The sequence below is a fragment of the Drosophila montana genome, unplaced genomic scaffold, assembly GCF_035044405.1.
Source record: "Drosophila montana isolate Dmon_TW-CO22-7 unplaced genomic scaffold, ASM3504440v1 contig_786_1, whole genome shotgun sequence".
NCBI classification, from domain to species: Eukaryota; Metazoa; Arthropoda; class Insecta; order Diptera; family Drosophilidae; genus Drosophila; species Drosophila montana.
This window is the reverse complement of record NW_026999081.1, coordinates 1,156,136-1,171,782: the sequence shown is the minus strand read 5'-3', so window position 1 is coordinate 1,171,782 and position 15,647 is coordinate 1,156,136. Positions and strand designations below refer to the sequence as shown.

Genomic DNA, 15,647 nt, shown 5'->3' with positions numbered 1-15,647 from the left:
CCAGAGAAAAAAGCTATTTGCCAATTAGGCTTAACTCACGATTCGCAATTGTGAATCGAATTGATTCGAATCCGAACTGCCCAAATTCTTGAACCTTGAACCGGTTAAGCTAGTTAGGAAACAGCCGAACAGGTTAGAAATACCAGGTAATATTTTCTCGAAAAAAAATTAGGCTCAAAAAGTTGTGTTTTTTTTTTATTTGTAAATATTATTTTCTGTTGATATCAAAAAAATGTTTAATTTAGAGTTAATTATTAGATTGCAATTTGAAAGAAATTTGATGAAGCTTAGAATTCTGCCTTCTCAACTCGAGTCGTTCTTTAAGATCCTTTCTTAAGCATAAGATCTACTCTTACCTCAATTGTTGTTAGTCCCCTTTCGATCTGTATATCTATATATATATATATCTATATATATATATATGATCTGGCCAAGGTCTTTGTTAATTGAACCATTTAAAAATCATTTTGCAACAACTTTACAAGCTGCCCTTGGGGCGTTATTTATGAGTGCCCCCAACCAAAGGTTGCTGCTGCTATTTCCCGACGACGCCGACGGCGGCGCCGTTGACGTTGACGTCAGCGTCGACGTCGACGCGTCGCAGCGACGTGCAAAAATGCAGCGCTGCCAAATTATTCATTGCAGCGCGGCCCACGCTCGCAAAAAAACAATGCGAACTCCCTGTACCCCACATTTTATACCCTTGCTAGGGAGCGGGTATTATAGTTGTGTCACGAAGTGTGCAACGTTATGTAAATTTATATACATATACACATATAGTACTTATATGCCCCATTTAGCAGATATATACCTGAGCAGCTTAATATGTTTGCGGTTGTAATTAAACTTTGCCCCAGCTTATCTGGCTTTCCGAATCGCCCGGATCGAAGTACTATAGCATAAAGGTATCAATCGCATTTGAAGTTCTTGTCTGCATAACTTTCTACTTGTTCTAAGATCTATTGTATCAGTATTCTAATATATCATATAGCTTTAACTATATCACATCATATGACTATATCATATCATCAGGAAGAACAAAATTACTGAAAAATTAGTTTTTGCATGGATATCCTTTTTTGTTTTGCTACTCCGACTTGTTAGGGTATTTGTGCTTCGGCTTGCTGCAGCTAGTCTTCTGCTTGCTGCAAGTCTTTTTTTGTTGTTGTTGTTGTTTGTTGTTGCGGCCTGTCTGCCGTGTGTTGCCATATTGTTGCATTAATCAGCATTAAGTTGGCTGCAGCTCAATGCAATGATTGCCGTATCGTCGCATCGCTTGGTTGCTTTATTTGGCGCATCCGCTGCGGCGCTTTGTTCTTGCTTCTTTTCACACACACCACACACACCACACACACACACCACACACACACACTCCAGTCTGCAGTCATATGTTTGTTCGATCCCATGACCATATGCGCACGTATATCAAATTCTGACCATTTCTGGCCATTGGCTTGCACTTCCGTTCCGCACACACACATCCGAAAGTCCTGTGCATGTGTGTGTGTGTGTGTGTGTGCAGCGCTTACAGGTGCGACGACAACGTCGACGCCGACGTCACGCTTCGCTGCGCCCATGCGACAGCAGCGCTGAGAACAGCTGCGGCTACGTCTCTTGTCTCTTGTCTCTGTGGAGAAAGTAAGACGGCCGAGACGGCGAAATTTATGTTTATCGCCATAACTATAACCATAACTATACATATAAATATATAAGTATGTATATATATTATAATATGTGTGTGTGTGTGTGTGCGCCTAGACATCTATATAGAGCGACCTCATGCGAGCTGTTTTCTTTTTGGGCTCACGCAGCTCAGCTAGAAGATGGAAGGCGCGGAGTAAAATGATTATGGAAAAGTGTTCATGGCAAAACGCACGCAACTTGGCAACGTAACGCGACCAAAAAGGAAAATTCATTTAACCACAACACACACACACACACACACACACACACACACACACACAACAATGGCTCAGCCCGCAGAGCTAAGCAAAACTAATGGAAAAGCGTTGAAGAAAAGTCGGCCTAGAATTTAAATTTCTGCGCATAATTTTATGCGTGAAAGCACTCGAATTAAATTTCAGTTTAAATGAGGCATACTTATCATAATTATCGTTTAAAATAATGAGCCGCATCGTTATCGATATTGACGATAACGATAATTAACAGCATCGTTATCGATAGCCACAAGCCTCTTGAGTTGTTTAGTTGCAAATCTACATTCGATGATGACTTAAATAAATATTTACCTTTTCTTATCGATAACCAAACTATCGACCTATCGAAAACATGTATCGTTGGGCATTTGAGTAAATTGATCGATATCGATCTCTATTAACTCATGTGCATATCTTATTTATCGATAACAGGCAGCAGTTGCGGGATTTTCAATACATTATTGTTGATTAGAAGATGGCAGGTTTTTGATAATAAAATGGCTTTGAATATGTTTATCGATAGGCATTCGCTCCCGATCATTTAACATGATATTAGCTCGATCGATTATAAGGCACAGCTCCATAGTTATATTGCCAATAAGCTTATTGATAACAAACAACTAATTTTTATAAGCTTAGTTGCATTTTATTACTATTTTTCGATAACATATCGAAACGAATCTAATCAAAGTTTACTAGAACTGCGATATATAAGAATAATCCAGCTTTAAGCTCAATTATCACTCATCAGAATTGCTAATACAGCTGGTTTCGATAACATATCGAAACGATTCTTATCAAAGTATAGTCCAGCTTTAAACTCTACCAATTCTCTCTCAGAGAAGAAATTGAAAATTATCGATAACCTGCTAATTCAGGTTGCGCAGCGGCGTTCACGCATGGCATGGAACAACGACAAACGTTTCATTTCATTACCATTTCGTTCCAACTCGTGAACGAGCACGCCAGCAGCCAACGAGCGTAAAATTGTACAAGTTAAAATGAAAATTTTTGGACTGACGACGATGACGATAACATTTTGTTTGTAGAAGTCCGTCGCCTACACCGAGACGCGGACGCTGTGCAGTCGCGCGTGTGCAAGCGCGAAAAAGAAATATGAAAAGTAACACTAATAATAGAAGCTCAAAAAAGGCAAACAAAAACTAAAATTAGTTAACAATTTGCGAGGCACACAGAAAAAGGCAGCGAGTCTTGGCTGAGGGCATGTGGCATAAGGTTGGCTGTGGGCACAAGGGGTTGGTAGGGCCCGGTACTCTGAGACTCTGACTGGGTCGGGGACATTCAGGGTCAAAACCTTAGGGCAACCAGCACGCCATGACCATAAATCTTAATTGTCGACGCAGGCAAGCGTAACCGCCGACGTTGGCGCCGCTGCCGGCGTGTCGGGGCGACGGCAGTTTGCCAAGTTAGTTAGTCAGTCAGTCAGTTAGCCACTCGGTGGGTCGATTGGTCGTGCCTTTGTGTCGTTACTCGCTCTTGTTATTGTTCGCGTTGCATCATTTGCTCGATACTCGTTGATCGTTACTCGTTACTCGCTATTCGTTGGTCGCTCCTCGTTACTCGGTACTCGTCGTTCACTACTCGTTGCGCGTTATTCGCTAATCGTGACTCGCCACTCGTTGCTCGTTACACGCTACTGGTTGCTCTTTACTAGCTACTCGTTACTCGCATACTTGCCCTCGAGGACTTAAACCACGATTGTATTCGTTATGATTAGTCGTTCTGTAGCATTGACTCGTCGCTTGCTACTCGTCCACAACGACTAAAGCGACGAGTGTTTCGTTATGATTTACAGAGCAGGTGGATGAAAATCATGCCAGGCCTAAGGCAAAGAGACTAACAAAACGCAACACAAACCAAATACGCAAACAAAAGGCAACTGAAATATAAAATTCACATACCAAAAAAAAAAACCAAATACCAAGCAAAATATCTAAAAAGAACAAAACTCATTCTGAAAAACAAAAAACCAAAAATAACAAAATAAACAACAACAATAATTAAATTATAAGTCGAACATGAACTGCGGTGCACTGCGCACTGTCAACGACGACGCGCAGCTGCAGACGTCGACGACGGCGCCGCAGCAGCAGCAGCAGCAGCAGCAGCAGCGCAGCAAGCAGCGACTGCAACAACAGCAGCACCAGCAGCAGCAGCAGCAGCAGGAACAACAGCTACAACTGGAAGCGCAGCGCAAGATGCACTCAATGCCGCGCACGCCGACAGCGCAGTCGCAGCTGCAGTCGACGCCGGCGCAGTGTCGTGTTGTTGCCATGGAGCAGCCGCTGCGGCGCAGCACTATGCCGCGTGGGCGTGGCCTCGCCTCCTGTTTGCGCGGCGAACGCGACGATGCGCCAACGCCGCCCATACACGAGGTGCACTGCGAGCTGCAGCAGCTACAATTGCTGCAGCAGCAGCATCAACAGCAGCAGCAGCAACAGCAGCAACAGCTGCAACAACAACAGGATCAGCTGCAACTGTGCAGCGGCAGCGGCAGCAGCAGCGGCGCTCTGCCTGCAGCAGCAACAGCAGCAGCGCTCGAAGCAGCCGGCAGGAGTAAGTAATCCTTGAAATTGTTTGCAACGGGAACGCGCGAATGGAGGGCTCCATAAAAGATTGTACACTATACAAAAATAAATATACATATATCTTTAAGGGAAATCAAATCAAATGGGAATCAAAAGGGAAATGCAACATATGTATGTATATATGTATATGTACATATGTATTGATTAAGTACTATATAAAAGCACATATATACCTTTATGGGAGATCTAATCAAATGTATATATGTACATAAAGGTACATGTATACATACATATAACGTGTATTTTCCGAGTTTTTACTGTTAACTTTTCCTATTTAAAGTTATATGCATCAAATCATTACCCATTTTCACTCAGCAGCGTGGATTTTTCGCAATCGATGGAACAGCAGAATTTATTTCACGAAAAGTGTGAAACAACATATTGCATATATTTTTACAAAGGTACTTGAGTTTGATGAGTTTAAGGCTGATCGAGGGAAAAGCTGTGTAGTCTCCTATGCTTTTTCACCTAAGAAAGTGAATTCTGCGTGAAACACATTTAAAAGGAGTTTTCATAAAGCTCTTTTAAAATGAGTTTAAGCTCGATTGGTAAACCAAATTATTTTCATCACAATTTGCTTCCATTCATTTTCCACAATTGTGGGTGAAAATTTCCAATAACACCCAAAATACCATTTTATACTATTTTCAATGCCTAAAAAGAATATTTGAGCAAACAAATCTAAAGATTCTGAAAGGAAAAGCTGCCTAAATTACTTCCACTTGGACATTTAGCCTATTATTCTCATGGATTTGCGATTAACTATAAAGCGAAAAAATGCAATCCATTATAGACTTTCACAGCTATTTCCACACATACTATAGTATTATATTAAATGCGATCGGACTTATCGATGTGGTAATTGTAAAATTAACTAATTCTTATCGATGTAGCATCGCAAGCATATCAAAAAAATGTTAACACTCTGTGTGCAAACTTTTCCGGGACAAAATTGACCATAAAAAAGTAAGAAGAAGAAATGTCGTTTAAGAAGAAGCAGCATGCTAATGAGAACGAGAGAATGTGAACTAAGTACGACTCGACAAAGTGGCTTCGTTAATGTATCACATTTGATGATACGCACTCCGCATGATGCCAATGACATCACCAGCTGCTGAAACTGGGCAGCGGAAGAGTGGGATGAGGGGCAGCGGAGGGATAGGCGGGGGCTGGCTCATTTGCTTTGATGTCATTAGTGCGGAGGGGAGGGGGGCAGCGCACTCGATTTACAGTTGGCGAATAAGTGCGAATGAAGATGCGAGAGCGAATGAAAAGAAGAACGTCGCCGCACGTAATCGGGGCGAATTGGCGGCGAAATGCTGGCGAAATCATAATGCTGATGCTGTCTGTCCCAGCGTTAATCGATCTTAGCCAACGGTAAATGCAGTCGCTGACCATGCAACATTGTGTGCATGGTACGTAATCCGCCTTAGTATGCGTTACCTGTACAGACAAACCGCTAGACGCAAAAGGTTACAAGCCGAACATTAAACAACAATTAGACAAAAGAACTGAAATGATACGGAACGGAATGAAATCGAATGAGTTGAGTTTCCATTGAAATGCAATTCAAGACAAGTGAAGAAACATTATCACACACACACACACACACACACACACACACACACGTAGAGTGTGTAATATTCTGTGGAAGCGAGTGCAGAGTCAATGGGAATGCACAATTGGTTGAATCATTGAATGATTCTCAACTTCCAAACGGACTATCTGGGAGTACAGCATTGGTTTCATTTTATGTGCACGTAGTTTATTGCCAGCGCTTCCTTTGCTCGTCACATTTCGTGTACCCTGTAAAACAAGTCGTTTGAAAGAGTTTTGTTATAATGTTGCAAAAGTTTGGTTATAGTAGGCATCTCTTATGATATCTATCTTTTATTGAGATCAAGCTTTAGCGACCAAATCCGTCTAGTTTGTGAATCTATAGATCTGAAATAAAGAAGAATTTTATATATAGCTACTCTTCAAGCAAATATAACTTAATACTGTCAACTTATCGTTCAATATATCGTACAATTCTACTTTTTGATAATTCAAAATCTGAGCTCTTTAACCTTTAGTCATGATCCGTGCGAGTCGAAAATGGTATATAATTCATATATCGCACATTATTTGTTCGAGATATTCCAAAAAAATCACGAAAAAGATTGACATCATTACAGAGGTGGTTTTCTATCAAAAACTTTGATGTTAGCCCCTGATATTAGATTTAATTGATAGCCAATCGATAGTAGGGAACCGTTCGAATTTAAAACGGTATAACATTTCAAAATCAGACGATAACTACCCGAGATAATCAAAAAATTATCAAAATTAATTTGCCAATCGATAGTACTGCTCCTAACGAGTCCAAAATGGTATAAAATTCCCAAATCGGACAGTATTTGGCTGATATATTCCAAAAAATCATAAAAAAAGGTTGACTTTACAAACGAATTGTTTTTTGGGTCAACAACTTTTTTTGAGCCATCGATTTTTAATTTGTTTGAATGCCAATTGATAGTACGGATCCGTACGAATTTAAAAAGGTATATAATATCAAAGTAAGACGATATTTACTTGATATTTATCTAAGAATTCGAGTTTTTTATTGCCAATCTTCAGAGCAACCGCATGATAGGCACAGTAGTTACTTAGTTTGTTATCAACAAATAGTCAGAGTAGCTAAATATATATTGGCTTCACATTTTAAACTGCCTTTCTAGCTTTACAATCCCCGGAAATATTATTGGGAAATCTCTCCCAGTCCTTAATTGTGGAAGGTTTTCCAATAATCGAATGCTCGTAAATATTTAGCTGCAAATGTTCCCAGCTTTCCAATGCCTGTTAATACTTCGGTGGAAGTGTATGCAGCTTTCCCTTGCCTGTAAATACTTAGGTGGACGTTTTTCAAGCCTTCCAATGCCTGTTGTTTGCTGAAACTATTATCAGCTTTCCAATTCCTGTACATACTTAGATGGAAACGTTTCCAGCTTTCCAATTCTAATATTTCGCTGGAAGTCTTTTAGCCTTTCAATGCCTGCTAATACCTCGCTAGACGTGCTTCCATCTTTCCAACGCCTGTAAATACCTAGCTGAAAGTGTTTCCAGCTTTCCAATGCTTGTTAATAGTTAGCTAAAAGTGGTTGAAGCTTTCCAAAACTCGTAAATTCTAAACAGGATGTGAGTATTAATTTATTTTAGGTTATGTTTACACTGTAAACAGAGTATCTGCTGGTCGAGCAACGCGTACAATTGCTTTCTATCCGTCTGATCGCTACGTCAGCAGGGCCTGCCCTCAATTGGAAGCAACTCCAGTGTGGGGCGGAAGAGGGGGGAGTGTGTTGAATGGTCATGGAGACGACGACTTTCTAAGCGAAGGCCATTTCAATGGGCATTCACACACGTGCCGCACCCCTTGCCCCTTGCCCCTGTGGGTCGTTGCTGCTTTGACAGCTGCTGCTACTGAATGCGCGTATCTTTTGTGTAAACGTATCTGTATCTGTATCTGTATCTGTATCTGTTACTGTATCTGTATCTTTAACTGAACGAAGCGAAGTCTTTGTCATTTGACGACACATTTCTGTATGCACATAAATTGCGCTCGGCGCTGAATTGGCGCATTTTGTTGTTGTTGCTGTCAATATTGTTGTTAAAGTTGTTGTCAGTTTTGTTGTTGCCGTCGGCTATTCATATTTTGCATTAATTGAAATGAATTCGTAACAACTTGACATCGCCAAGCAATTTGCACCCGAGCAAAAGGTCAAACCATGTAAATGGGTCGCTTTATTGCGTTTCGGTTCACTTGAGAACTAACTGTAACTAGCATTAAATAATGCCCATTATCTATATACACGCACTATTGATAATACTCTATACACAATTGCCTAACCTTCATTCTCTCTCTCTCTCTCTCTCTCTTCTTTTATTTGCAGGTGAGTACAAATCGAAGACACTGCCTCGAATACACTTTGATACGGCGCTAAACGATACGTCATTGAACGAAGGTAAACGATTTCTTTGTTGGGCAATGCTTGTTAAAGGCAGACTTATAGAGCTATTAGCTACCCTAATTTAAAGTCAAATATGCAGAAAATATTTCAACTAAAATCTATCGATTATCAAAAAGACATGTGTACAGAAAATACTAGTTCCCTTAGATCATTATAATCTATTACAAAATAGAGTTAATATAGCGAAATACGTTAGACGGAAATGAGTATTCAATTTGGGATTACGGCTCGGATTATCTGCTATCGAAAGCATTAAGAATTTCAAGAATACTAGAGATAAACATGTGAGGTGTTCTTTTCCTCCCGAAACCCAATACGCAAGACTCACGGGTGCGCCAATATCATTCACAACACACACTATCTAGTTAAACGTATTTTAAACTAGTTTTCTTAGTATTTGAAAAATACCAAATATAGTTTGAATATGTTTTAAGATTTTTCGATTTCTTTTATCGATAGTTTTTCAACACAATATTTTCTGTATATATTATATTAGGTATACTATAAAAAGAAAAAAAGATCTAAAGAACATAAAGATTCATTTGTCTATAGTATTTATCGAACTATCGAAACTATCGAATGTGGCTACCATCGATTACTTTGCAGCTTCACTGATTGACGAAATGCGAACATAGTTTAACAATTTTTAGCACCGATTTGCGATCGTGTTATCGAATATCGATTAAAAATGTTGACACGCGGCCATCTTTAAGCGCGACGAATTGGCAGCTCAAAAGTTAAAGCCGCAATTGCTGTTGCATACTTTGCAGCGCTTGCGTAACACATTAGCATAGCATACGCTGGGGCTATGCGTGAGGTCGTTCTTGTAGGTGGATATGGTGGGTGAAGGGGGTGAAGAAACCGTAATATTAGTAAGGCCCGCATTAACAGTTCACTGTGCCGCTGACATACGCAAATGGTCATGCAAATGGAAATAGAACTGGAAATGGCTTGTTTTAAGCTTCATAAATAAGTCGCACAGTTCCGCAAAAGGTGTTGAGGATGAAAGCGAAGAGAAGGGCAAAAACACGTAAAACAGAAAAGTCACGCACTTCCGTTAAGCAGCCAACTGCTGCTGAGCGAGATAGTGTGTGTGTGTGTGCATGTATGTGTGTGTGTGAGAGAGATGGAGAGGGGTTGGAAATGTACGCCTCTAATTTGCTTATTATGCGCTGCCTGTGTGCCCAAGTATCGCCTTGTGTCCCACACACAGACACATAAAATATTAAAGTGTGCGTGTGTGTGTATGTGTGTGTACCTGCGCTCAATTAGATCAATTACGAGCCACATTGCCACTCACGCCCTTATGCCTCGTATGGCTTATGCCTGCGTCTTGTTTCGGCATCTACTTCTCCACTTACATTCTTCCTCCACTTGTGCTCTCTCCGGTTGCTGCTGTTGCCGTTGTTTTGCCTTCAATTCCATTTCTTACAATACACTGCGCTGCGCCTAAGACAATCGGGCATATTGCTCACCCTTGATAAATACATATTTGTGCTTTGCTACGGCATGCAGGTATGCAGATACGATTTGGTACATGCGCATCAGTAAAAAAGAAAAACATGTTTGTGCATGTATTTGACTGTTTTGTATGCGACTTGTCACGGACACGTACAAACATGCATGCAAAATCTATCGATACGATCGAAATACACGAGAAACTTGTTAGTACAATAGAAAGAAGTCCGCGGGGGGGCGAAGCTCGTCTCCCTTCTTGTGTGTTTTATTATCAATTATCACAAAAGACTTGAGAAAATCAATTAGCTGTGACAGTTTTGCTCATAAATGTGAAATAAATGTACATTGTATATATTTTTTTAATATATGTATGTACATACATATGTATGTTATAAGAGTGCAAGTTTAAACATTATTATCAATCTCCTTCACAGTCTGTTGATAACACTTTTGAAGCGAGAGTTTTTATTATTATTAAATAAGATTTGCTTTGACAGCTTTGTTGACCAATTTAAATTGCTTTATGTTATGTACATGCGCATATTATATACATATTTATTTATATATTCATGTATTAAAGTGTTTATATGTGTATGTATGTTTGGGCATATTCTCAATTGCAGTGCATTTGTGTGTTCGCATGACTGAGTCTTGACTCGCTCTCTCACGCTCCTTGCACTTTGTCGCGCTATCTCGCTCACGCTGCCGACTTGTATTACCGATTCGGTGGCTTTGTCAACGCGCATGGGTAGCACTGTTTCTATTTGACAGCGTCGCTTGGATACACTGTGGTGTGCTCTCTTGAAAAGAACAGGGCTGCGACTTTTAAATGTAAATTTTCAACTGATGTTTTTATAGAAAATGAGTAAATATGATACGAAAAGCTTAAATTATTTGTAGCATTAATTAAAAAAGATTTGTTTGGCTACTTTTGCAGTCGGTTATAGTTATATTGTTAAAGATCGAAAACAAATAATTGAGTGCAAATGGCCGATTGTATATTTTGCAATATTTGCCATAATTATATTCCCAGTTTTATGAGATAATAAATTAAAATTCACTTAAAGCAAATATAAACATAAACAACTCCCAATTGGTTGTGTTACCTTCCAGCCCTGTTTTTAAACAAACAGCGCCGATCGTTCTCTCACTCTCTCGCCAATCGCTCTCTCGCATTTTTATCGTGGCCATGTCGCCGCCGCTGTAGCAACGGCTGCGTCGGCGGCGGCAGCGTCAGTTGTGAGAAAGGCGCGTCAGCGAGTGGTAGCGAAGCGGGAAGACGAAAATAACGCAGACGCCTTCCAATGCGTTTTTCTGCCTTGTCTTTATTTTTTGTTGTTGCGTTAGTGGTTTAGTTTTCCATATACAATGTATCCTCATCTTCCGAGTGTCGCGTTACTTTAGCACCGTTTCTCTCTTTCACTTTGTGCGTGCGTAAATGTTTTTTTTTAATGTTATTTTTATTGTGATTGTTTCGAACCGTTTGTTTTGATATTTGTGAAATTTTTGTTGATATTTAAAACAAATCAAAAGTGTGTGTGTATTTCGTACAAGAAGTCATTATATGCTGTGTTGCATGCAACAAAACGCAGCGAATGTGATGCGAAGCCGCGATAAAACAAACAGCAAACAACAACAACTGGCGACAACGACGCGTGAAAAAACTGTAAAGCAGAAAACATAATATAAAACGTTCGCTCGCAAACGCGGAAATGCACTTGAGCGCATAATTTTTATAAGCCAAGCGACACAAGCATCAGCAACAACAACGACAACAACAAACGAAACCGAGCAAAAAAGCATAAAGAAATACAGCAAAAACAAAAAAGAAAAAATTGCTTGTCAGCAAATTGCAGCAGCAGCAGCCAAAGAAGCCACAACAAACGGACAAGCATACAGAAACAGAAAAACACTCTCTCACACAGAGAGACACACTCACATAGAAATACCTGCACACTGCGCTCTCTTCATCCAGTCGTGCGCGCGCGTGCGTGCCTGTGTGTGTGTGAGAGAGAGCGATGTTGTGCGCGGCGCCTGAGCGCAGCAGCAGCAGGAATAACAATTAAAACAAACGCGCAAAATGTTGCAGGCGCATAGCGACGCCAGCAGCACAACAACAACGACTAGAAACAGCGCCGAGAGCAGCGACAGTGGTGCCGCAGCGACGCCAACGCAGGAGGAGAAGACACAGCGACGCCGCTCCACCTTCTACGTGCCGCTGGTCATCGAGGACGACAACAACGTCGTGCAGCAGCAGCAGCAGCGCTATTTAGCGCCACACGGCGGCAGCAGCTCCAGTTTGAGCAGCAACAGCTGGAGAAAGGGCAACACAGTTAAAACGGTTGAGCGCAAATCTAACGGCAGCAGCAGCAGCAGCAGCGTGAGCAAAATGTCGCCGCCCTGCGGCTTCAATTGGAGCATTAGCGGCAGCGACGTTGCTGCGCAGTACTCGGACTCTGATGATGAGGATCAGCTGCAGCAGCAACGCCAGCGCCAGCAATTGCTTAAGGCTGCGACAGCGGCTACGTCGACGTCAACGTCGACATCGACGTCCACGCCAGCGTCGAAGCTCAAGCGCTATGGCATTGTGCTCAATGTGATCAGCCTCAATGGCAGCGGCAGCGGCGCTGACGATAGCAGCGGCATTGTCGTTGAGCCTTTTCCTAATATGCCGCCAGATGGCGCCAGGTGTGCGCCACGCACACACTTCAATGAAGATAACGACATTGTGATGGCAACGCCGCCCAAACAGCAGGCGCTCTCGCTCTCACCCGCACACTCGCGTCAATCGTCAGCTGCCGTCGACGATGACGCCTCCGTCGCCGCCGCCGCCGCCGTTGACGACGATGACTCAGAGATAAGCCGCATGCAGACAAACACCTCAACGCCCATTAAGCTAATGAAGTCGCGTTCGCGCACAAACATTTTGGCTGTGCCGCTGCCCAGTGTGGAGCGCGGTCTGGCAACGACGTCAGCAGCGGCAGCAGCAGCAGCAACAACAACAACAAAAACAACAACAACGCTGATCACGTTACGTGCTAAGGCGAAAACGCTGCCGCAGAACTTATCGCCGTCAGTTGCACTGCGCGAGGCGGCCGCGCTGGACGATACGGCGCACTATTACAGCAGCAACAATAACAACAACAGCAACAACAAGCAGCAGCAGCAGCTGCCGCAACGTCAGCTGTTTGGCGGCAGCAGCGCCAGCCATTTGGACGGCAGCAACAACTGCGGCTCCGGTTCCGTTGCTGGTTCCGGCTCCGGTTCCAGTTACAAATTGCAGAGCAGCGCCTCGGCTGCCTCCATTCTAACGCACAGTTTTCCGCCCAAGAATTTGTTTCTCCTGAAATCAACGCCCAAGTTAACTGCGGATGCCACGCCCCCGCATCCGCCCCCAGCAGCGGCCATCACATCGCCGCCAAAGAAATCGCTGAGCTTTATTCGCCGCGCGCACTCCACGAAATTGTCGCGCAGCAATTCGCTGCTGAAAACGATCGGCGGAGGGGGTGCCGCTGGAGCAGGCGGAGGCGCAGCAGCGGCGCATCAGTCGCTGGTAATGCTGCCGCACGGCGGCATGCCGTCGGGCACAGCGCTGTCGGCGTCGAGCAGCTGCGCCAGCGACACGACCGGCAGCTGGGGCAAGCACTTCTACGTCAGCTACGATGTCTGCCCGCTGGGCCTGGACGAGCTGAGCGCCTACTTCCAGACCGACCACTGCGAGGAGCTCATCTGCGAGCGCTTCATGCTGAAGGAACTCACCTTGCACACGACCACAACAACGACTCTTGCGACTGCCGTCGGCGTCGCAGCAGCAGAGGCAGCCGACGCAGGCGCCTCCACATCGGTGGCGGAGCAGCAAAGCAATGCAACGGCAGCGGACGATGATGCGGGACATCATTCTGGTAGGTGACATGGCTTATACCCTGTATTCGGCCAAACAGGCTGTCATAGCCTGGCTATGGCATATGCATATATGTATTTTCTTGAACAGCAAAGTACAGTGGTCGCTGCCTAATTTGAATTTCTCATGGGATTTGTGTACTTCCAGTGAACGTTTTACTTGTAAGAGCTGCAGTTTTCCATGCTGGAAGTAGAGTGCACATTATGCAATACTCATATTCCAACTGCTCACATATTCCAGTTCTATATGCGTAGTTCGTAATCGTATATACATATGTATATTCGATTTCGTAAATCCCATATACTGTTCCTCACGGTCCCTAACACACAATTCGAAATGAGTATATCAGTTCTTTAAAAAAAGTATGTAAAAGTTGTAAGAAGCTTGATATCCAAAGAAAAAAACATATTCTTGATCAAGCTATTTTGCAAATTTATGTTAGGTACGAATAGGTCCAACAGTTAGTTATTTCTTTTAAACATATGTCCCGATCAAGATAAAAAACTTAGTTTCTTATGTAACAAATTTTTTTGTTTTTTTTTTTAAAGATATCCTGAATCCTAACTGAAACATGAGGGTTTTTTTTTCAAATTGTGGTCTGAGCATTTTGTCTGTCTCTCTCTTGCTCGCTCTCTCATTCTTTAACCCCCTCTTTGTATTGCAGTTAAAAACACGTACGTCACGGCTCGTTGGTTCCTGACTTCCTGTTACTGTTAATATTCCGAACCCTTGATCAATCGATACCCCTGCCTACGCCCGTACCCTGCCCCGCACCCCAACCCGTTGAAATTGTTTCCCATTTTTTGCCCCTCTGTTTTTTTTTTTTTATTGCTTGTTAATATGTACATATGCGTCTCACGGTCAGGATCGCCTACTTTGTCGTGTCTCCATTTAATACCCTGCCGCTACACATCGCGTCGTTCCCTTCGCTCCCCTCCGATCGTGCGCACTGATCGCGGCTGCGTTTCTGCGAAGTAGAAAGACAAAGCAATGATAAGATAAGAGAACACGATTTCGATACGTTACCGTTACCCCCGCCCCCCTCTCACTGTGTTATTCCATGCTTTCAGACTTCCAATTCACAGTTTTCGTATGTGTGTGCGTGTGCGTTTGTTTGACTATCGATGTACTTTACACATTCCACTGTGTGTGCCCCCTACCCTCCCCTCCCCTCCCCTCCCATCCCCATGCTCTTCCCTACACTTTTTTCTTAAGCCTTCCTGTTCTTTGGCATTTACCTTTGCTACTCTTTATTTACACTTGGCCAGCATTTTCTCTCGCTTGTTGTTGTTGTTCGATTGTGCGTCTTTTCTTTTTCAAAATGTGTGTCTGTGTGTGTGTGCTGCATATGTGTGTCTGTGTGTGTGTGTGTGTGTGTGTGTAGTAGTAGCCCAATTGTTTGGCTCAATTGTTGCCCATTTTGATGGCGTTGGCCCTGAGAAGGCAGCGAAGCGGCGCACAATGGGCGTCAACTGCCTGACAGCAGAAAAAAAAAAAAGATATATAAAGTACAATTGTGTTTCCCCCACACTCCACACACATACATACGTATTCATATGTGTGTACATAATAACTTGATCATTTTAGCATGAACAAATTCCATATCAATTATGTTGATTATGTTTATTACTTTGAAATTGTTATACAATCACGTTTGAATGGCGGTTATTTATGATTTGTATTTGTATTTTTAGAATCGTGTAAAAAATTAACAGACAGACCAAAATCTTCAGCA

General features: G+C 42.6%; 1 protein-coding gene across 12 annotated transcripts in view; it reads left to right on the top strand.

Annotated features, from left to right (window-relative positions):
- The window catches only part of raskol (Ras GTPase-activating protein raskol), a 60,584-nt gene that overhangs the window by 31,914 nt on the left and 13,023 nt on the right, over nucleotides 1-15,647 (top strand). For 4 of the 12 annotated variants that reach the window (XM_064698896.1, XM_064698893.1, XM_064698895.1 and 1 more), the window contains one exon: nucleotides 8,476-8,547. The exons of 4 other annotated variants lie outside the window; for them this stretch is intronic. In XM_064698896.1, the coding sequence (XP_064554966.1) occupies nucleotides 8,476-8,547 (72 nt within the window). Of the gene's footprint in view, nucleotides 1-3,961; nucleotides 4,515-8,475; nucleotides 8,548-11,253; nucleotides 13,914-15,647 lie in introns of those variants that run through there. 4 more of the 12 variants (XM_064698892.1, XM_064698891.1, XM_064698890.1 and 1 more) reach the window with 2 other exon arrangements.